Genomic DNA, 24,188 nt, shown 5'->3' with positions numbered 1-24,188 from the left:
GGAGTCCTCTGTGGCAATCCTTCCTAGCTTTACCCAGTTGCATGACTGCCATTCTATTTACTTTTGAGGACATGCTGCATGCAACATGTGCTTTTGGATTTTCATTGCTTTCCTTTCAGTTTCCTATAACAGAGTGTTGTACTCCAAATAGCCCATTTCTGTTTGTAAGCAATTCACATGCACAGAAATTACTTTCAGTGTCAGTTCTACAATGCCCAGAATGTTTTTTTTTTTTTTTTTGAAACCGTTTATTACAAATCTCAAGAATATACAAATATGGGCCCACAACCTTCCGGCCGGCCGCTAGGAATGGCAGAAACATATGGCATACGTTCATAGAACACTTGGCGTTACAAAGGAGCATAAGCAGGAGTCATCAACATCATGGGCCACAGCCATAATACGTCACAGTGCGGTTTCATTTTATACAAACAACAAAAAAAAAACAACACCCACAAGGCTACCCTACGGTCGAAAGTAGCAGCACGTGCTCCCCAATGGGGAACCCCAACTTTCAGAGGATTCCAAGGAGGGGAAGGGAAACAGAGCGAGGACTGGGGGAACCCTGTGCCCGGGGCTAGGGGAAGGGGTCAGCTAAGGGGACGGGGCTGGTGAGGCAGCAGGCAGCAATGGTGGCGCGCAAATACTCCCACAGTAGGCGTTCCAGGGGCCCCACACTTTCACCCATGTCCCAGGCTTACCCCTCGCCACATACACCACCTTTTCTCGAAACATGCACCAGTCCATGTGCTCTTTCCAGGCCGACACCGTCGGGGGGTTCTGGGATCCCCACAGCTGCGCAATGTCACGCTTAGCAATCATATATCCCAGAGTCACCCACCACGTTTGCGGAGCCGAGTAGTCAGTTGGTTCCCACACATTCAACAGGCACCTCCTCGCTTCCGGCAGCAGCGCAACACGCGTAACCACTCGCAAGACCTCGTGCACACAGCGCCAGAATCGCTCCACCTTCGGGCATTCCCATAAGATATGCAGGAAGGTCGCCACGGCGCCACAACCACGCTTACACAATCCATCCTCAGTATAGCCCATACGCTGAAGCCTTGGCCCCGTCATGTAGACCCGGTGGAGTATCTTAAGCTGGACGAAGCGAAGGCGAGCCGGTATAGCCACCTCCTTCGGAGAGGCCACCGCAGAGGTCCAGTCCTCATCGTCCAATTCCAGACCGTCGGCGACCCAAGCCTCGCGAAGGCCAATCAGCAAGCCCGATCGATCATTAATCAGTTTTTTATAAATAAGGGAGATCGTGCTGTCTGGGACGTGGCCATCTAGCACTCTATCCTCCAGGGGGGAAGACTCCGGGATGGAGGCGACGTCTGGGAAGACGGAGCCCAGTGCATGACGGATCTGCAGGTATCGAAAGTATTCACTGCCCTGCAACTGAAACTCCGTCTGCAGCATCTCGAATGTTTTAAATCCTCCCCTCGACCAGAGATCCCCCACTTTACTGATGCCTATCATGTCCCATTTCGCGAAGCCCTTCGAGGTCCAGAGAGAGCCCAACTTCTCAGACGCATACAGCGGTGACGCCCGGGTCAAACGGTCCTTCCACCCCATAGCTGCATTAGCCGCATGCCATACTCTGACCATGACACGCGTAGGTCCCGTCAAGCGAGCGTCGGGCGCGCCAGAGTAGAGCGCTCGATTGTAGTCGCCACCGGGCAGTAGCATCTTGTCCATCTCAAACGCCGGATTCAAGGCGGGCCCATAGAGGCCATGGTTAATTGCAGCTAGCTGGGAGGCCCAGTAATACCGTTTAATGTCCGGGAGGGCAATCCCCCCATCATACCATGGGAGCGTCAACTTCGCCAGGGCAATGCGCGGCCTCCCGTCCCAGAACAGGCGGCGCTGTAAACTCTCCACCTCACTGAAGTAGCGCGCCGGGACTGGGTCCATAGTGTTCTGGAGAGCGTATAAGAAACGTGGCAACGACATCATCTTAAACAACGCCGCCCGGCCGAGCGGCGAAAGCGGCAGGCGCCGCCAGCGCACGACGTCCTCCTTCAAGCGCTGGAGAGGAGGAAGCAAGTTCCGCTCGTAGCGAGCCTCTGGGTCCAGAGTAATGTAGACACCCAGGTATCGAAACCCCTGAGAGGCAATCTGAATCGGACAATCCCGCGGAAGGACAGGAGCCTCCCCAGAGAGCACATACACGCATGATTTAGCCCAGTTGATGACAAGGCCTGAGTTCCGGCCGAATGAACGTAAAACATCAACCAGGACTATGAGTGACTTACGTGGGGAGGCTAGGTACAAAAGGATGTCGTCAAGCGTATAGGGACACACGGTCCTCATATTCGGGGGTCCAACGGAGTCCACGGATGGAGGGGTGCCACCGCAGCCACTCCGCCAGGGGCTCCAAGGCCAGCGCAAACAGGAGCGGCGACAAGGGGCAGCCCTGTCGCGTGCCCCGGCCCAGCTCGAATGGGGCCGAAACTCTTCCATTCACCACCACCTGCGCCAATGGGCCCGAATACAACAATTTGACCCAACTGATGAAGCCCGGGCCGAATCCAAACTTCGCCAGCATCGCCCAAATGTATGGCCACTCAAGCGTGTCAAACGCCATAGTGGCGTCTAAGGACGCCAAAATGGCCGGCTCCCGCACGAATGGGACACGTGCGAGCACCCCGTGCAAGCGCCGCAGATTAAGGGCTGTATTGCGATGGGGGATAAAGCCGGACTGGTCTTGGTGAACCAGGTCGCCCACCACGCTGACCAGCCGATTGGCCAGCACCTTGGCGAGAATTTTGGGCTCCGCATTTAAAAGCGAGATAGGCCGATAGGATGTGACCCGGTCCCGAGGCCTCCCCTCCTTGTGGATCACCACGATAGTAGCCAGACGCTGGTCCGGCGGGAGGGAGCCCAGCGAGTGGGCCGCCAGGAACATCGCACGGAGGTGGGGCGCCAGTACATCTGGTCGCAACTTATATAACTCGATAGGGATGCCATTTGGGCCCATGGCCTTGCCAGAGGCAACCGAACGTATGGCGAGGGCAATTTCGTCGGATGTAGGAGCGGCATCCAGCGACACCCTGTCCTCCTCCGAGAGGGAGGGCAGCGCGATATCCCTAAGCAGGGAATGGGAGTCCTCCTCCGAACAAGGAGAGACCGGAGAATACACCTCGCGGAAATAATCCGCGAAACAGGAGACAATTTCTTCTGGCTCGGTGACACTCACACCATCCGTCCTCTCAATCAGCGGGACCACACGATTCACTCTCTCCTTTTTATCCAACCACGCTATCAGTTTGCCCGCCTTATCACCCACATCATACAGTCGCCCCTGCTGCTCCCTACTGAGGCCCCTGGCCGTCTCCGTGACGAGGGCCCTGTAGGCCGCCTGCTTAAGTTGTAGGACATGCAGTGCAGCATCCGTCACTCCGCCCTCTAAATCACCCTCCAATTCAGCAATTTCGGCCTCCACCCGGGTAACCTCCTCCCGCTCGCGCCTCCGGGCATGGGAAATGAGGGACAGGGCCTCTCCTCTGAGAACTGTCTTGAAGGCTTCCCACAAGGAGATAGCCGAAGGAACAGACCCCACATTCTCCTCAAAGTATCGCTGCAGGGATTTAATCACAGCAGCGCGAATGGTGGGGTCGCGCAGGTACCAGGCATTGATGGGAACTACCCTGCCCTCACCCCTCGGACGGACATCAAAATGGAACAGGAGCGGGGAATGATCTGAGATACCCCGCGCCAGATGGCGCACCTCCCCCACACTCCCAGCATAGGCCGCCGGGACAAGGACATGATCAAGCCGTGAGAGGCTACCATGTGCCCCCGAGTGGAAAGTGTACTGCTGCTGCGTGGGATGTTTTAAGCGCCAGCAGTCCACCAATCCCAGTGTATCCAAGAGGCCAGATAGCCACGCCTGGGCCCGGGGGAGGTCCCTAGGGGGGTGACGATCCAGAGTCCCAGAAACCACCGCATTGAAGTCCCCCCCAACCACTAGGAGTCCCCCCGGAAGGCCCAGGAGGAGGCGCCCCAAGTCTGCAAAAGTGGTCGCCTGTAACCCCGGTGGGACGTATACCGATACAAAAACCACTACTTTGCCTTCCATTCTCCCCACTAAAACAGCATAGCGCCCCCTATCATCATGGCGCACCTCATCAATTTCCAACGGGAGCGAGTTCTTCACCATAATGCCCACACCCCGTGAGCCCGATGTGAAGCCCGAGTGGGCCACCAAACGATAGCCACGCCGATTCATGGCACAAAAAGAGTTTCCAATAAGGTGTGTCTCCTGCAGGAAGACTACATCGGGTGAGATTCGTTTCAAATACTGCAGGACCACACCTCGTTTGATCCTATCCCCCAGTCCATTAACGTTCCAAGACAACAAAGTCAACTCCCTACCCCCCATCACACACAGGAGCCATCAATCGTCCCCCGGAGAGCACCTTAAAAACAATACAGAAAAGGGTTTGCCTTGTGGTAAAAACGAACAACAACACCCCACCCCAACTCCCCCCCCCAACAGAACTCCCCCCTCCCTGCACCCCTGCATGAGCCCAAACAGCCCCCCCAAAGTGCAGTGTGCCTGTCGCCCCATAGATGGTGAAACTAACTAAACCCCCAGAGGAGGAGGGAGAACCCCCAAGAGACCCCACACGACCTCCACAAGAGGAGACTTACTCGAACAGGCGAACAGTCAAAAGTGACATCAATTTTGTCCAGAGCGAGGCATAATATTAGTCCCTCAGTCCTGATCCGGCGGGCCCTATCCCCCCACCGCTCCCCCCCCACCCCCCCCGATCCCGATCCCCCGGCAAGGTATCTAACCAGTCCCCGGCTGCTTCGGGACGATCAAAAAAGTGCGTACGGCCATCCAACTCCACCCGCAGCTTAGCCGGGAAAAGCATAGCATACTTGAGATTTAGGTCCCGTAGACGACGCTTGACTCCGAGAAAGCTTAGTCTCTGCTTTTGGACCGCTGGGGTGAAGTCAGGATAAAAATTTATGTCCATATTGTCGAGTCTGACCGGCCCCTGTAGTCTGGAGGATTGCAGGATAGCGTCCCTGTCCCGAAAGTTGAAAATCCGGGCAATGAGAGGCCTCGGGGGGGCTCCGGCCTTAGGCCTTCCCCCGGGAACCCTGTGGGCCCGCTCCACCGCGAAGAATTTACTCAGTCCCCGGGGCTGGAGGTGGGTGAGAACCAAGTCCTCCACGAATAGATCCGCCGCCACCTCCTCCCGTCCCTCAGGCACCCCGAGAATACGGACATTGTTCCTCCGGGCCCGACCCTCAGAATCCTCCAGGCGACGATCCATCAGCGCGCTCGCCTGGCCAAGCCGGCGCACCTCCTTTTGGAGGGCTGCCACATCCGTCGTGAGGCCCGATGTGGTGTGGGCCAACGAATCGACCCGGTCATTAGTCTTGGATAAATCGGCCCTTACCAGGCCAACATCCACAAGGACCGAGTCAATTTTCTGCGCCAGTGTATCAAAACGCTGGTCCACCGAGGCCTTTATCTCAGCGATGGCGCCCATCACGTCTCGCAGGGTCAGGTCCGCGGGCAGAGCAGGAGCATCAGTCGGACCCTCAGGGGACCTACGCGGCACCTCGGGAGATCCCTTCTGGAGGGTATAGCGGTCCATGCTGTTAGACTGGTGGACTGCGCCACGTCGGGTCGATTTCACCTTTGCCCGATCTCCATCTTGCTTTGTGGACATGGTTCCAGTCCCACTGCCGTGCCAGGCACGTCGTAAAGGGCGGGCAAGCCGGTTCACGGGATCCGGGGGGGGGGGTCACCACTGGGCCACGGGGCAAGCCACAGCTGGCGGGCCGGCAGGGCACCCCAACGGGGCCACACTACCTCACAGTGCCCCGCAACCCAACCTCGCCGAGACAGCTAGGAGGGTGCAAAAGTGAAAGTGCGGGGTACGCGAGCCGCCGCGCCCAGCCCGCCGCTGTTGTTGACTTTGCCTCCGGATCACCCCACAACTCCAATCCGGGGTCCGGCGTGGAGAAGGCCGGAAATCTCAATCGGTGCTACCGCCGGAGTCCGAGGTCCAATTTGGAAGCGGAAAGCGGGTGCCACCTCAGCTTGGGCTCACCAACACAGTCCCCTCATCTAGGACAGGATATTGTCAGGATATATGTAGGAGGTCGCGGAGGTCCTCGGGAGCCTCGCACCTACGCGGCCATCTTGGTTGCGCGCTAGGCTCCTCCAATGCCTAGAATGTTGACATGAGATTAAAACCCCAGTCAAATGGTTAGAAAACTAGGACCTTTACTAAAAGCTAGCATAAGCTAGCTGGTTTAGGCGCAAACCCTATTGTTTCTGTTTGGCTCCGTGTCTTACAGTCACCATTTTTCAGTGTATACACGGTCTCTAGATTTATCCTCTGAACGGAAAAAAACAAGAGAGGTACCTTTGGTCTCCAGCTTCACTCTTCACACATCTCTTGATGGAGTAAGCACCAGAGGAAGGTAGCATTATACCTTTCCCCCACATCTGCAGGAGATTAGTGATGTCTGGTCACAGTCAACAGGAAGGCAAGCTTGAAATGTGGTTAACTACTTTAAATCCCAAAGATAGTGTATGCGACCTAATGTAGCCAACCTATAGAATGACTAGATTAGAGATGTACATGGTCTAAGAGGTTAGAGGTCTACCTTGTAATTATAAATACTACCAGAGCAGAGCTTACTCTTTTGCTTTAACACACTACAAATGCATGTCCCTAGAAAACCCACAATCATATGGAAATAGAGGTCATAAAAAATAAAAATTCAGACTATTAAGTTAAAAGTAAATGAAAGAAAATCCAATGCAGTATGCAGGGAGAAACAAATATACAGGAGAACGCTTTTCAAACAAAATCCAAATAAACATTATAAAAAATGAACACAAAACAAGCCAAGTAGGTTATATATGAATCACATTTTAAAAATTGTTTGGGTGTTTGATACAGCAGTTACCTAGCTCCCGAGAGTAATAGAGAACATAATAGGGCATACGTTTATTATAGCAGGGTCCTTTCAAACCAGTTATGTGTTTAAAATTTGTGTCTAGTGTTGGATCAAGAAAACCAGAATGTGATGGGAGAGGGCAGTCATAAAATGTATTTTTACTGAGCTTGACAGTACACAAGTTTGCATTCTGTGATTCTCCAAGATGAAGTGATTTGCCCTGAAGCATGCAATTTTTTGTTTGGTCAAGTACTGAAACTAGGATAAGCCCCCTTGTATCAGAGTTCCTAAATCAGCAATCAACTATCCATCTGCTTATGTTTTCCCTCCGTACTCAGGAAATATAGTACTTCATTTATGGAGTAGCTGAGTCCTGTTGACCATTCTTCAGTCTACACATGCACTGCCATAAAAGTGAAAGCAATTACTTATTTAAAAAAATAATAACTTTTATGGCAGTGCATGTGTAGACTGAAGAATGGTCAACAGGACTCAGCTACTGTAGTGCTGTATCGCAGGGCTCAGAAATTGTTCAAGGTTCTCTCAACATTTACCTCATGCCACTGCCCTAACTCCTAGAGTCGTTTTAGTTTACCTACTACAATAACAGAGATGAAACTCAGCCCCTGCTCAAACTAGTACCTGACTTAGCCACAGCTACTGCCACTTGGATCCTCCTTCTGTGCTGTCATCGATTTGGTGACCAGAAAAACACTTTAAGTGAACACTGGAAAGAGAAATCTTCATCGGCGGATCATTGACTCACACAATGGCCATCTTCTAAGGATATTTCAGAATGCACACTTTAGGAGTGTGTACCGAATGGGTCTCCGTTGCTGTACTATGATAGAAACGGTGTCATTGCACCAAACATAGATCCTACAATGGGAGATTGTACGATCTAAGTAGCATGCTGTGTTCGTTTGAAGGCATTTGCAGTTTGCAAGTCTAAAAAGAAAGCAGACTTTTGATAAACTGCAACTATTACAACATGAATTGTTTAATCTGCAGTGATATAGAGAACATTTGAGAGTGTATAATGGCAGCAGTTTATAATATACCAGCATGCGTGTTAAATGTCTTTATAGTAGCAAGCTTTGTTCCTTTCCTGTTTTGTCCTAAAAACCAGAAAACATAGTGGTATTGTGGTTTTTTAAAACATTTTTTAACTAAGCATAATTTTGACTTTTGCATCCTCTTTTCTTGCCTTAAGATGTACTTACTTGGGTCTGGAATGTTTGCTGTCAAGGATTTACTTCGAGATAAGCACCACAGATTACATTTAACACTAAGGTCAGTATTTGATGCTTCTCTCTGAGTACCAGAACTTCATCTCACATAATTGTTGTAACCCCATTTAAGCATAGCCTGATGGTGTATAACCCTCCTAATCATACTGCTGTAGTGCACTCCTGAGATGCAGACAGGATCAGGGTGACATATCTTGGCAAACACTTGGTTGTTGAATCAAAAGTGTATCTCAAGACCTAAAGTGTCATTGGTTATCCAAATATTACCGAAATACAGCACAAAATATATAATGCGAAATAGTTTGATGGTAGTGAAGCAGTGATCACTTTTAGCAGGCTCCGAGCACACTGTCTCATCCTTTCCTTGCCCACAGAGGTCTTCCCTTCATTATGTTGCTCTGTGCTTTCAGCTGGCCGCCAAATGTTCATAACTGGGAGTGTCGCAAGAGACAGTGGCGTAGGAAGGGGGGTGCGGTGGGTGTGGGCCTCCCTGGGTGTCATCACTGAGGGGGGGGTGACAAAATGGCAAAAATATGTGTTTTAAACACATATTTTTGCCATTTTGTCAAGCCGGGGGTGACAAGAAATTTTCCGCACCGGGTACCACCCGACCTTGCTACGACACGAGAACCAAGCCAATTATTATTATCTGTCTGCCACCTGTATTTGGACATTTGGGGGTGTGCTGAGGTTATTTTAGTATCACTAGTCAAATGTAATATGAGATTAGTGGGTGTTCCAAATTGCAGCACAGATACTACACTGAGCATCTGAGCAAACAACCCTTTCAAATATTTATGAAAGTCGATAATATCATGCTTAAGAAGGCAGTCATTTAAGAGGCCTTGCTGCGTGAAATGTGTTGGAAGGTTACAGGTCTGTTTTCTAAACCCAAACAATGGGTACTTTGCAACTTGTTTTCTTTGCAGCTGCTGTACCATTACCTCCACACTTCTAGGGTCAAGATGATGACATTGCAGAAGGCTATTTATCTACTTAAGAAGGTGATTTCCAGGTAGTTATCAACATGAGGGACTGCTGGTTGTACTGCAATGCCAGTTCCATGCACTGCCATTCAGAATTAGGTCTACTCCAAGAAGGTTAAGCAAAACCTAGTATTTGGAGGATATACATCCATGGCCCGAAGCATGGTATAAGGACCCGTATTTACAGGTATGGCTGATGAAGAGGAATTCATTAAATCAACACCAGTGCAGCACAAACTGGGCCATTCAACTGCTGTACATGGTGGGCTTTCCAGTTAAGCTTCAGCAGGAGTGGGCATTCTCACTGTGAAAGCAGTGGTGACTCTGAATCACATGTCCACGTCTATTTCATAATGGTATTGATGTTTATCAGGCGTCTCCCTCTCGGTGATGGAATGATGGCTTTTTTAATTCACTTGGTTTCTTTTTCATGCCTCTTTTTCAGATCATTCAGGAATGACTGTCTTGCCATTATTCAGAGGCCTAGGCAGACTGGCAGATGTGAATGGTTGTATTTCAGACATTACAGAACAGCCTACAGTAATAGACAGTACAAAGGTTTACTTGAAAAATATTTCACAGATACAATACCTATAATGTCTGAAATCAAAACATCTTCAGATCAAGTGTGAAAAAGCACATTAGTGGATTGACATGGGCCAGAGACTGCCAGTCAGTTTTCTCAAGCTACTGATGGTCGGCCAGGATTCATAGCCCTTGACTTCTCAAATTCAAGGCAGGGTGGTAACGATCCCAAAGAATAAAACCAGAGCAATGATTTATGTGAACGAGCAACAGGAGCAAAGTCACAGGAGAAGCATACAAGATTTTGCACTCTGCTTTAAGGAACACAGTACACTTAATAGTTCAAAATATTATTTGTATTTTTTAACAAAAGGGCTATAATTCCCCATGTGGTAGTCTCACAGCACTTCAGATCAGTTACCTATATTTGTAAAGATGTATTGATTCCATGATGAATAGAGGAGGACACTCAGCAATACAATGTAGTAGACTGCCAGAGCCCATCATCCATTTATGCTTTTACAAGGTTGTAAAGACTTAGAAAGAGTAGAGTCTGAAAAACCTGGGGAGGTGGGTGAGAGTTGACTTTAGGAGTCTTGCCAGCAGCCCAGGTCAGGCAAGTGACTGACAGGACTCGCATGAAACATTGCTAGTTGTACGCCTACTTGAATCCTTATTTTTTGTTAGCAATCTCCTACATTTGAAAAAGTTAGTTTGCAGCTTTTGGTTTAGTGGAAAAGATATCTACAGAAAAGATCCTTGCACATATAGTGTCGTTCACCCAGATTTCTTGCAACAAATCAGCCATACAGCCAACCTTAATCTTCTAGTTGGGAGATAGAAGCTGAAGAGCATAATCAAGGGATGAACCATGCAATGCTTTGAGAAGCGTCACATGGCTGTGTAAAGAGACAGAGGAATTTCAAGATCGCCCATTCCTTTCCTGCACCCAGTGGAGAGATATTTCAGCGTGTGTGACATAATCATATCGAATCTGGTCAAATAGGGGATGAGCGCCATGGTCCTGGCCTCTTTGGAATTTAGATATTGATATGTTAGGGTGGACAATATCGAGGCTATTTCAGTGTTCCAAGGCAGACATTTATTACAGCTAGCATTTATGCAATTTTGGAGTTGGATATCATCCACAAATTTGTGATATGTGTAATTCTTTTGAAAAGTTGTCTTTGGTGATGCAGACTTCAAAGTATGCATATCTGGCTCTGAAGCAAGCTAACTCATACCAGAGAGAGTGCTCTTTGCATTTGTTTATCAACTGATATGATTGAGGTTTTTATTTATTCTGGAATCTTTTCAGCGCTTTTCAGACATATCAGTTGCCAAAGGTTGCCTGTGAATCTTCTTGGGGTTGGAGGGGGGTGTGGGGGGGGGGGGACAGGAAGGATTTCTAATTAAATATTTACTGACTTCTGAAGGGGAGTTAAGATATCATACAGGATCCTTCAGGAGAAGCAATGTTCTAAGGGGAGGAGCAAATTGTTTGTTTCAGACTTTCTCTCCAATTATGCAGTTAAATTAGTCTATAGCCCGACCATGCAAGCTGAATGGATCCATCTAGTTAGAAATCAGGAATCGTGTGCAATTGTAGTTCGAGGCAGTGATCTTCCAAATGTGCTGAAAAAATTGTACGTTTTGAGAAGGAAATTGTTGATTGTATCAGTCATGGAGAAATAAATGATCCAGGACTCACTAAGGACCACTATTTTGTAGTGATCACTTAAAGTGGGGACATGCTTGTCATTCACATTCTTGACCGCTACGTTTGCATTGAGGAGTGTTCTCTAAGAAGTTGACTGAAAATAAAGGTGAGAGGAGTCTGTGATGTGGTATTATGATGGTAATGTCCCACGGTCTGTGCAGGGTATGGTGTTGTACAGAACAGTAGATGGGTGCAAATGCAGTCACTTTAGACCATTGTTGTAAATAGCATATTTTGTAATCTAGGCATATTCTTTCATTACAATAGGAACATTATTGCCTTGTCTTCCCTGTGCACTGTTCTCTTCTTTATCATACACTTTATCACTTGGGAACATTGTCAGATGTGCTCACTTGAAACCTGTTTGTCTTAAAAATAGCCTTTCTATAAATGCCTATTTTATTTTCTGTAGATCGGCAGAACAAGAGCGTGTAGGTAATATTACTGTAATTGGCTGGCAAATGGAAGAGAAGACAGACCAAAGAGCTCCTCTGACGCGGTCTCCTGATACCATTAACGGCAGAGTGAGTATGAACACAAATTACTTCCCAGAGAAAGAACTGGCCTAAATTGGGGCTCCCGTAGTGGTGTTAATTTTATGTTTCAACTACAAAGGTGCCATACCAAAGATGATTCTATCAATAATGGGTTGAGCTGCGCTTTTCTATAAAATAATGCCTTATGTGATCCTGTTTCCCACTATATGTTGCTATTCAGATGACGTCTGATTTGTGTCTGTGGTTCTGCAAACAGAGCAGTTATATTTTAAGGACAGTACGACTAAACAATGTTACCGATATTCCTACGGAAAATGTACTAAAACATCTTTGAATATTTGTGTTTCCACACAATGTGGGCTACTTTTAGGTAGCATTTGTAAAGCACAGTTGTTTATTACATGGGCTCTTAGTGCTGATGGTTGTCCAGTGGATCTTGGAGTTTTTTATGTCTATTCCTGTTCTCTGGTCTGATTCTTGTTTTTTGTACTATTCAACTCGCTTTCCCCCCCAATGTTTGTGTCCTATTGTTCTTTTCCAGACCAGTGACTCTGGTTCTTTTTTCTGGTGCTAGTGCCTTGTCCCATTGGTTCCATGTCCATGTTCTTTTATCTCAGTGTCAATATGAATGTCTTTAAGTTTTGAAAACTGTTTGGCAGGTCCCCTGTTTAGGTGTCAATGAATGTGCCAGTGTGTGTGTCCTCTATAAATAAGTCCTGTTACATGCCCCGCTGCCCTTGAATCAATGCCTGTGTCTGTGCATTTCCCGGGTTTTGATATCATTGTCTGTTTATATGTCCTCTGTTTTCACATCCTAATGTTCTTGTCTGTGTACTTGTCAATTGTTTCTGTGTCAATGTTTATGACCTCTTGTTCAGTGTCTGGGTTTGTTTTAGTGTTCCTTTTTCCACTGTCCATCTTCCTGAGTCTCAATGTCTGTCTTATTGCTCATTTCTGGGTTTTCCCTTTCAGTCTCTCCGTCTTCCTCTCCCAGTATTAGTCATTGTGTCAGAGTTTCTGTCTGTTCTCCTCCTCCACGGGTTTGTATCTCTGTTCTTCAACCCTGTGTCTTACTGGTGTGTCCCTATGTCAGTATTTCTGTGATGGGAATCTGTGCCTGTGTTTGAGATTCCCTTTGTGGGTCAGTATCATTGTCATTTAATCTGTACCTCAGAGTGTGTTTTTAAGTTAGCCTTTTTGTCTTTGTGTGTGTCTGTGCATGTGTGCGTAGCTCTCTATATACATTTTATTCTATTACTGTGAACATGTCTGTTTCACTGTAATCATGCCAGTATTTCTGTCAGTGCGTCATATTAATGTCTACATCTACATGTTGTAAGCAGTCTGAAGATATAGGAGTCATTTTCCAGTATTTTGACTAAGTGTGTCCAACGTCTATGTATTCATGTCCCTATGTGCTTGATGTCTTTGTGACCTTGTCTGTATTGCTATTAGTGTGCATACAATCTACATTCGAAAGTGTCACCCTTTCAGGCCAAAAGGGACAAGGTAGATTAAACCAATAAAATAAAAACCTCCTTTGTTCAACCATTTTAAATGCCTAAATCATCAATATGTACCCAGTCAGCCTGCACTAAATCGGAGTCTCCATATGTATCATTAATACATGAACCCAAATATAACTCTGTTTCCTTGTTGTGGACAAATGTATATAATTATTATAGTTATTCAGTACAATTTAGTACTGTCCTCTCTGCACATATACGAAACACTCTACAATTAAAAATATTTTCTTTAAAAACAGAGAGGATGCAAATATTGTCTTAATGCATTTTAACATAGTCTTTATTCAAAACGCAGATTCCAGTATATATGTCCAATCATCATATTCATTTGTAATCTTGTGTAGACCCACTCTCCTTTTTCATAAACACTTTTTATATATTCCACACCATAAACAGAGATATAAAATTATAAAAAACTTCAGAACAATAATATATCTCCATACATTAAAAACGTTTTTATAACATCAGAAACATTTTACATAAAAAAACTGTTGACGTGGCGTTTCAGCGATTCTTGAAATGAATCCCCGCCTTCTTCAGGACAAGTTTATTTATTCATACCAATTCTTATAATAAAACAAATGTTTCTATAGGAAACAAGAGAAACTGGAAGACCCAATTAGTTAATTTTTAACACTTATTTTCAAACATCATTACATTTATACCATACATTAGTGCAGATTGCTTGCTACTACCCACCCTCTACCCCATGCCTCTTGAGTGTGTAGAGGCACAGGTCAGCACACTGCAGTTCTTGGATAAAGTATTGAGGTTGGTGTTGTTCCGACCGAACACGGATTGGGATGATAGGAGATGAGGAGGCGGCCGAGGCCAGGGTGAGGGTTCGGCGCCGAGAGTCATTGGACTGTCTTGGCGGGGGCCATTCTCTCCCTGCAGTAAGTCTCCCCTTTGTTCAGGAATTGCTGACGCTCTTTGGAGCTGGGCACCGGGTGGGCAATGTGCCGAGCTGCGGGGCTAAAGACTGTGATACTTTTTGGCGAACAGACTTCATCACATTTATGGATTCATTGAATTATATGTGCTGCCAAATCGGCTGATGAATTGTGTCTTGTCAAGGTCAAGAAGGGTGAGATTCTTGCCAAAGCTGCCTATTATGAACCCCCATCCCCCAGCTGTGCGAGCATCCCACGGACCCTCCCGTCGTTCATTTCCCTCATCAATTATGGACACCAAGGCCTTTGTGGTGTTGGAACGGCCGCAGTTTATTCACATCGTACATGAGTTATCACAATTGCATCAGTCATTAATATATTTAGCTCTGTGCAGCCTATGTTTGCAATTGGTACAAAGTATAATCTTATCTTTATTGCATATAAAAACATAACATGCATAATTCACAATGCATTATCCTGCAAATCAAAAGGCTGTGACTGGGTGTCATAAATCACTGTTTGTCATCTGCCGCGACAGCTCACCTTCCGTTTGATACTTTGGCACAATGGGCCGCGGTGAGGCTTCCCTTGCTACCGAATATCTGGTGTTTGTGGCCATGTCTGAGCTGCAAGTGCTGTGTCCGCTAAGTGCTGTCCATTTCTTGCCCTATTTTGTGTGTCCTTATGTCTCTGTGCCATGAGGCATCCCAAGGACCTTGTTCGGGCAATTGTCCTTTATGTCTCTTTTGTCTGAAGGGCCACACAAGCTGTTAGTAATAGCCATTTATTCCTCTTTTAATTGTATATTTTAGCCAGGCGAAATTCTCATTTTTTACATTGAAGCTGCAGACTCATTCAAAATGTTTAACTTAGTATGTTGATTTTGGTATTTTCGTTATTTGTGCGGTACATGTTATTTTTAGTTGTTGAGTGCTGCTTTCTATTGATTTATGCGTACCCATTTAAGGGCTTGTATATTCAATACTCATAACTCAATGATGCATAGAAAGTTAATGATATCGCATTCTGGACAAGGTCAAATGGTATGAATTCCATTATGTTTTTGTACTCGTTAGTGGTACCGAATGTATTTAAATATGCAACTGATGCAAAGGGAAAGCAAGTAGTATTTTGTTTATGTTCATCGGTCAGTATATATTGAGTCACAAATTGGCACTTTTTAGATTGGCAAAGGCTGTTGAACAGTCGAAACACGTCTTTTGTGTTATAGTTAGGTGACAGTGACAGTTTAAACATACTGTATTAAACTGACAAAATCACTAAAATTTACCAGTTATTATTATCTCAAGTAACTAACTCACGCCCCTGCCATGCACAGTGTTGTGATCAATGTTGTCATTTTAGATTTTCCAGTGATATTATCAATGATGCCATAGAACATGTCATGAGTGACCTAATATGTGAGGTAATTAGCAGTGCATGGCATGTAATGGCGGCTGCAAAATATTCTTTCATGTTGGGGCTAGCCAGTTAGAGTGCTCGGACTCTTGCGACCAAATTAACCTATGGGGGGACAAAGCCCTTGCAAGTAATTGAAATGCTCTTAATTTTTAATTTGCGGTATTCCTGTGGTACCGACCGTCCATATATGTCCACTTTTGATGCTTAATTTCTTTAAAACAGCTGAACAGATTTACACCAAATCTCTAAAAGCACGCTTTCGAAATTAAAGATCTAAGTTTCTGCCAAATGTGGTGTAATTCTGTGCACCTATTTGTTCTGTATTGTCTAATTTTCCCTATGGAAATTGTATGTGGGGAGAAAAGCATTTTCTCAGTCCCCACTAGACGGCTCACCCCAAAACATTCCTGGAAGGAGCTGAGGTGGATGAATGGTTTGTTTCATGAAAATTCATCAAATTACGCCAAAGTTATAAACAAAACAAATAACAGTGGTGACTGTATAAAGTGTACAGTTTTATTGTCTGTGACAGCTAGAGAGTTATTGGCTAAAATTATAAGGGCACATAAATCTTCAGTTGTTGAGGTAGGAGAAGTTTGCCCCTCAAAAGTCATGGAGCATAGAGAGGCGTCTTTCCTGGGTAGTTGCACTAATGTTATGTTCAGTCTTCCTACCCTGTGTCTTGTCTTGAAAGGTGGGACATCCTGCCAGAATGGGTAATGCAACCACCATTTCCTCCTCAACAAGAGCATCAGTAGGAGTATTTTAGCCCAGTCTAGAATTTACTGAGAGCTTTCTCTTTGTTGACACTTTTTTTCTATTTGACCCTGTAGAAGCTTGGATCAAGAGAAGAAACGAAGCAAAATGTATACACTGAACTGTGGTTTGTGTGGTTTTGCAGCTATGTTGTTGATTGAGGAGAGTGCCCAAAAATGTTATGTTATTCACTGTATTTATACCTTAATAAAAACATTCACTACGTCAAAAAATTGCATTCAAATATAAGTTATAGGTGAACTTTTTATATAACACGTAAGGTAGTATCCTGACATACATCATTCCAAATGCCCTACTCCTCCGAAACACTTTAAAGTTAGAAGCTAAGTTAAAAGCTGTATTTCAGTAAAAAGCAAGATATGATTAACAATTAAGTCTGACATAAATGTTTTGCGTAGTCTTAAACATGTTAATTGATAAACAGAACAGTAAAATCCATTATTACCCATTGAATTTTACAAAAATGGTGAATGCATCCAAAAAACAAACCTGCCAGAGGGGGAGGCTAAAGCAGTATCCTAGTAAAAAAAAAAAAGTACTGCGTCTAAGCTCTTCAGACTGGGCAACAGCAAATAAATTCTACTGCCACCCAACTCTTTGACCAAAAACATGGTTGTCTTGAAATACATACATGCCCTTAGCTAAGGTGGACACTGGCAGGCAGAGATATCTGTGATACAATTCATACTCAATTGTTCTCTTTCCTGAACATTTGAAGGTATTAATTGTAATAGTCCCCAAAAAAGTCCAGAAAAGATCAGATGGCCCGTAAAGTGATTAAATGTGTGGCTAAAAACAAGTTATAACAAGTTTGCTTATGTTTGGTCCTATCTAAATCTTTCATAAACTGTGGTTTGAACATGAACATAAAAGGAGTATGATACTAGTTGTAGTCTTGCACCTGGTTTGCAGCACTGCTAGACACCACCATCCCATAGGCTGTTTAGGAGGTATTGGTCTGAGCCAGTACCAAGGAGGCTGGGAAGTATTTTTGGAAAATTAACCCCAACTAAATGTAAGTGAAAGGCAGAAAAAAATTTCACATTAGCAACCAAACCCACCAGGATAAATGCTTCATGGCTATGCTTAGAATTGGCCCTATACTTATTATTGTATAACTGTTTTATTTGCTTAATTAAGGAATGTTTACTTTATACAGCGTATCTTATATTCACTGTATTTTGTTTTTTCACAGACCATTTTGCCGGTTGATGAAAGTTTAACTGAATCTTTAGGCATTCGTTCTAAGTATGCATCACTCAGGAAAGACGCTTTACTAAAGTCAGGTAATTGTGTTATGTACAGAATATTCTTCAAATTCTATTGATGTAATCACTTGTATTTATTGGGTAGCACTGGCGACACTTAAGCAGCCCTTGTCTCACATTACAATATAAAATTGCCTAAAATACAACAATGGCATTTGCGCCCAGACGGTGAGTAATTATCATAGGAAAAGAAGAAAAAGCCATCTTCAAAGAGGGCTTAAAAACACTGAATTCTTGAAATTTTCTAGATCTATATCACAAGAAGCCCTGTGTCCATTTTCAATGCTTTTAATGTGGGATATTTACCTAGATCCTTCTAGCTATTCTATTCGGATCCTGCAACATGAAGTGCCTCTAGATCCTATTCAAGTGAAGGTGTATACCTACAACACTGTTTACAAGCTATCTTGTGTAGGTAATGTTTGCAATGCTAACATGCAACCTTCCATAACCCAAGATCTTTCAGTGTGGTATATTCCATCACTCTGCGCAAGATAACTAAAACTAGCCACAGGGTTAAGGCAATTTTTGTTTACATTTTAAAACTAAGAAAACAAATAGACTAACATTATTAAACATCTGTATCTCAGTACCAAAACTATTTGTTACATCAGCATCCAAATGACTGGCGTGAGAACTTCCTCAGGATCACTAAAGAAGCACATTATTCATTCATATCAGTCATTTGCCACTCTATTCAGCTTATTTTTTGTTTGCTGTAAAGGGTTATTCAATAGACTTAGTGTTTTTAATCATTGTGGATAAGTTTGATGCTTTGTTTCAGAATGTTGAATTGGATTCCTCTCAAATTTGTATACAGAACTAATGAACGGGTATTTTCTAGACCCTGATGTTTTGTTAAATTTAGCAATCCCACTTTTGGGATAATGTTGACATTTACATCAATGTAATTGGAGTGGAATCAATCACATATGCAATACCAATGCCCTGTTTCCAATACTATTTCAGTGTTTGGTGGTGCCATTTGCAGGATGTACCGTTTTCCCACGACAGATGGAAATCACCTGCGAATTCTGGAGCAGATGGCAGAGAGTGGGCTCTCTTTGCACATTCCCAGACAGTTTGTAAAGCTTTTATTGGAAGAAGATGCAGCAAGGTAAGGGTTATTAGGCATTTTATTTGCATAGAAACTTTGGTTGATTTGCTGCATATAGGAAATGACAAGTAAATCGAGTGTATTCTTCAAACTCTCTGCCCGTGTGGTGTCTATGCGGTGTATCAAAAGAGATCCCTTTGGTCGCTTGCATACATATTAGGAATGGAACTTGTGCATGTCATAGTGATTCTACCAATATGCTGCTGATAATGCACCATTCTTTGAAAAACTTTAAGAAGTTACGTGTGATAGCCTGTTGATCTTTAGAAGGCTAGATAGGTGCTTCATGTCGAAGAGCACATATCCAAACTAAGTGACCATACTGTCGAGCAGAGGACATCCCAAGCTTTACAATGAGGCTTACTTTCTTTTGCTAATATATAAATGCAGTTATGAATATTAGATTTACTTGGAAATAGCTGCATAATTCAAGGGGTACTATTGGTATATATAATATTGAGTAACTTGTTGCACCTTACATTTGCTAGAACTGGTGATTAAAAAGCAGGTGACCATTCAGCAACAGTAAACAATGCTTGACCCCAACTTTTTGCAAAAGCCTTGGAAGTTCAAGAATCCTGAGAATGGAGGGGAAGAAGTGAAGATGGTCTTAGAAGTCTGACTGTGATGGACATTGAAAGTATCTGGGGAGGGGGGCTGTTGAAGTGCCTACTACTTCAAAATCAGGATATTCATAATGACGAAGAGACATAAACAAGAGTCATCTCTTTACGAGATAAAAAGAAGTCACTCTTCCAGGATCTCTCAGTTGACACTAGCCACACAGGAATTTTAAAATTAGAATATCACACTCAGTGACATGCAAGCGCAGAGGTTTTTTAGTCTCACTTCACTGAAAGAACTGAACACGATCCTAGGGCTGAGGCCAATCGGATGAAGAGGAATAACCAACACAGAGTATAAATTTGGACAAGACAAACTGGAAGAGGTGAAGTATGAGACATACATCAGACAGGACCGATAATTCAGATGTAAAGCAGGGAGGTGAGAATCAGAACATGAATTAAGTAACTCATAAAAGCAGTCTATTATAGATCCAAAGATGTGGCTTATTGCTGTAGATATAAGTCTAGTTGTATTTTCAAGGATAACTGTTTTTGACAGAACACCACATTGTCTGTTGAGGCTGCATTTGAGGTGTGTTGCTAGGGAACCACATCCACTAATTTCTAGATGTTTTCCTATGATTTGAGAAATAATAGGGTACAAATTTGCATGGAGAGGATAGTTTATTGTAATCTTATTTCTAGAGTGGCCAAGTGTAGGTTGTTCTAATTTACTTGTAATTAATTTTGGAACATTTTGCAAGCATTATCTAAGTTGGTAAGCAAGAGGGAGGAATTGTATTGACCAAATATTCTGTCAGTGGGGACCAGGCATCTTACATTACAATTGTTAGAGCAATCTTTGATTGATATCACTCTCCTCTGATGATAGAGTCCCTGCAACAAGATTTCCATGAATGTTCAGGGCTTAAACTCTCTAGTGAATCAGAAATGAACCCTTACTGTATTGATGGCGTAGGGAACTGCTATCACTCTTCATTTCTAGTGAGCTGATCAAAAAACGTAAACTATGGAGCCCATGTTTTAGAGATAATATCATACACTAATAAACCAGCAGGTTAGCTGTATTAATTTATCCAAGCATTTGACCTTGCAAGGCTGTATTTATTTTTAATGATTTATTGTTAAGATGAAGAATGAAGGGTGTGAGGCATCAATGGATGCTTGGGGACAATGATCAAACTGATTTTTCCAAATAAATATTTTCCTGTATAGCAGATTTTAAGAGCCCAATATCCCTATTAAGTGAGTCTTCAATGTATCATTGTTACTTAGACAGCTCATTGGAGTGTGCTAAGAGCCTTTTACACAGGAACATGTCCTCCTAGAGTTGATATGTAGCTAGGTAAAATTTACATTTATGCAAAGGGATGCAATGTTTCTTCGGTCACTCACATTGTAAACAACTGAATCAACTCTTTCTTTGTGTTAAGGGATGTATTGTAGTTCAGGAATATGCAAAAAATCTATAAAATATCATGCCCTGGTTTGCCTTGCCTCACCTTACAGGTTTCCCAGATAGGGCATCAGAGCAAAATGTCTGGAGATCATCTCTCTCATATCCTTTGTCCCTATTTGCCCATGGCATGCGTGCGTCTCTTCTTGTATTTAGCCCTCACCAGCGCATGGATCAAGTACTTCTGTCCATCCACTGCTCCCATTTTAGGAGCTACTTTTTTCTTTGTGTTTGAGCACGCCACACAAGTGCTCATGTTTTTACAAGCTCCTTGTTCTGCCACAGAGGCATCATTTTGAACTATGTGTGGATTGTTAAAGTGCACTTATTGCAAAGCAGTAAAAGTGCAAGCTGTTGTTATATATTTTTTTTGCAGTTTTTTTTATAGCAGGAACTTGACTCAACGTTGTCAGAGTGCTTTACATGATGTTAAGGCTCCCGCCGAGGCTTGAACCCAGTTCCCCCATCTTCATAGTCGGCCCCCCTTGCTGTTACGCCACATCCTCTCCAAACAGAATGTAAACATGAAAACGGCACAGTTCCCCATTTTGTTGGTATCGCTGATGGAAATTGTCTTCATTTCTCTTTTTACGCCTCCATCCCCATCTTTTAATGCTCTTTCATGCCTGCTAAACAGAAGATAAATCCAGCTTGAGCCAAGCTCCGCCTTGCTTGCCTCTCCCACTTCCAGACCTCAGTGCTGGAGCTTTGGTGCGTGTGTGCGCACTCGTGTGTTACTTCAGGGAAAAAAGTGAAGTGGGCGCCATATACTTAGGTTTTTTCAATGACTTTCCGCCATGCTGCTATTCAGCATGGCTAAAGGACAACGACAGCGTCAAAAGCTCTTGGATTGCTGACACCTGTTAGCTTTGCCACTGCTTGTGTTTATTGACTGTGTCTGAATTCTGTAACCTGTGTGCTCAGTAAATCTTTTTAGGAAGGTACTCTGTTATAATGTTTTTGTTAAGAACTACACTGCTAAAACTTGGAACTTATAATTAAAGAAACACTTCTGAAGGCAAACATTATGTTCCTGAATTAAATATCTTATGACAAACCGTTGTCCTATGGTTAATATTGTGCTAATAATATTGTAACTGTATAAAGTGACACTTAGTTCCTAACATATGTTGTTTCTATTCTTTGGACTCTAGGGTATGTGAACTGGAAGAGCTGGGGGATCTCTCTCCCTGCTGGGAAAACCTTCGCAGGCAGATTGTTACTCAATATCAAACAATCATATTAACCTACCAGGAGAACCTTACAGATTTGCATCAGTACAAAGGTAACAAAATATTGGCTATGCTCCAGTTAAAGGTTCATGCCACAGGTTTCTTTTATATAGTGGGTGTGTTTTTGGATCTGCGTATTCTGGTGAAGTGAACATTGAGAGTTTGAATGTTCTGTTGTACGCCATAAACGTTGTTGATAAAAGGAACGCACTTGCAGTATATCCTCTGGGTTAGTCACCTCTTAATGTTTGGTCGACACTGTTAAGAGATGTATTGAAATCTACGGGAGAGAGTTAACTTCATAGGCTCATCAGTGGGATTTTTCTTCTGAAACTAGTACTTCGGCCCTGGTTATAAGTCAGGTCACATATGTCTCCTTTTTTCCACACCAATTTTTCCAGGTTTGCCATCACCGGATCTGATTTGAATGGGCAGAAATCTCAGTTAGTAAAATCTCTTGAGAGTTCATCGGCAACAACAGCTTGGTATCAGAACCTGGTCCGCCTGACCTTTTTCTTGGGCAAGTGGGGGGGGGGGGGGGGGGGTAGGAGGAGCATGTAATTATCCCCCCTGCCAGCACTATTTGTCCCATTCCTTCCCCTACCCTCACTCCACACCACTCATCTCCCTGCCCCATTCTTTACAGAAGTCCTACCATACATTTACTAACTGTTCAGATCAGGTGCTAAATGTGTGTTAATCTACTCAGAGTAGGCAATACTTTGCAAAATAGCACACAGTATTACATTGTCTGCACAGTTATACCTAATACCAAGGGGTTTACCTCATAATTGCATAGTGCTGGTGGGGTTTTACCTCATGGCAACGGTGATTGCATCTCACCAATACCTGTGCAACTCCTAATCGGGGCCTAAATATTAGAATCATTCTTCTGGTTCGTTGTTACAACTTTGTAAACCTACAGAATGTTTCATAGGATGTACATATGTGAATGTACCATAGGAGCCAAATTGCAGTATAAAGAACATACTTCTTATACCTCTATTTCTCATTTTTTTGGGCTCAAGGAGGTGGGGAAGAAACTCCCCAATTTAATCAGATGAAGCTGCATCGTTTGATTTTTATGAAAACAATAATCTCCTATAAATCTCAGAGTGAGGCACATCCAAATGTTCCCATGGGTGAACATTATGTTCGAGGCATATGAGCTGCAGATCACACACTTAGGATAGTAGATCGCCATCTGGTGTTGGGCTCGGATGCTTGCAGGTTGTCGTTGTCTTCGGAAGAAGTCTTTGGTCACGCGATAGGTGACTCTTGCCTTGGACGACAGTGCGCATGGGCATCGACTCCATCGTCAGATTGTTTTTTCCCGCCATTGGGTTCGGATGCAACTTTTCCGCTCCGGTTGGAAATATCAATTCCAAGCTTTTCGAAGCGAAAAACTTCACAACAAAACATCAAAACACCTTCATCCTCGACATCGATTACATCGGCTCGATTCCGGACGTCGACGCGGGCCACTGGGCCTATCCACGCCGTGAGGCCTACGGCTCATGGAAAGGACGCCGTTCAAAAAATGCCCCCAGTGTGGAGCAAAATTTCTGCACAGTGACCACCACAAAGTCTGCAACCTGTGCCTATCACCGGAACATGACGAGTCCAGCTGTCCAGCCTGCGCATCCTTTCGATCCAAAAAGATCATTCGGGATCGAAGGGCTCGACGCCACATCATGGCACAGAGACCAGCTCCGGAACCAGAGGACATCTTTGATGAGGGCCCCGATGTCCCGGAAGAAGATTCTGAAGATCTGCAAATAATTTCCGAAGCAGACGACTGACGACTCCATCACTCCTGGGCAACGTGTGAGTACCACTGCCCCAACCCCACCAAAACCAAAGGCATTGGTCAAGACTTCGCCTGCTGGACCCAGTCGAGACCGAAAACATCCTTCAGAAGCCCCGCCTCCGGGCTCGGCTCTGAAAAAACATAAGCCTTCTGGTAGCTCGGGACCAAGCAAACCGCATGTAA

The 24,188-nt window shown here is 44.4% G+C and overlaps 1 protein-coding gene across 6 annotated transcripts in view; it reads left to right on the top strand.

Annotated features, from left to right (window-relative positions):
- The window catches only part of INPP4A (inositol polyphosphate-4-phosphatase type I A), an 857,226-nt gene that overhangs the window by 502,503 nt on the left and 330,535 nt on the right, over window positions 1–24,188 (top strand). For all 6 annotated transcript variants that reach the window (XM_085622821.1, XM_085622820.1, XM_085622817.1 and 3 more), the window contains exons 11-15: window positions 8,153–8,232; window positions 11,833–11,944; window positions 17,731–17,821; window positions 18,773–18,920; window positions 22,118–22,248. In XM_085622821.1, the coding sequence (XP_085478947.1) occupies window positions 8,153–8,232; window positions 11,833–11,944; window positions 17,731–17,821; window positions 18,773–18,920; window positions 22,118–22,248 (562 nt within the window). The remainder of the gene's footprint in view (window positions 1–8,152; window positions 8,233–11,832; window positions 11,945–17,730; window positions 17,822–18,772; window positions 18,921–22,117; window positions 22,249–24,188) is intronic.

The sequence above is a fragment of the Triturus cristatus genome, chromosome 8 (genome assembly GCF_964204655.1).
Source record: "Triturus cristatus chromosome 8, aTriCri1.1, whole genome shotgun sequence".
NCBI lineage: Eukaryota > Metazoa > Chordata > Amphibia > Caudata > Salamandridae > Triturus > Triturus cristatus.
The sequence above is the reverse complement of the archived record's forward strand: the minus strand, read 5'-3'. Positions and strand labels throughout refer to the sequence as shown.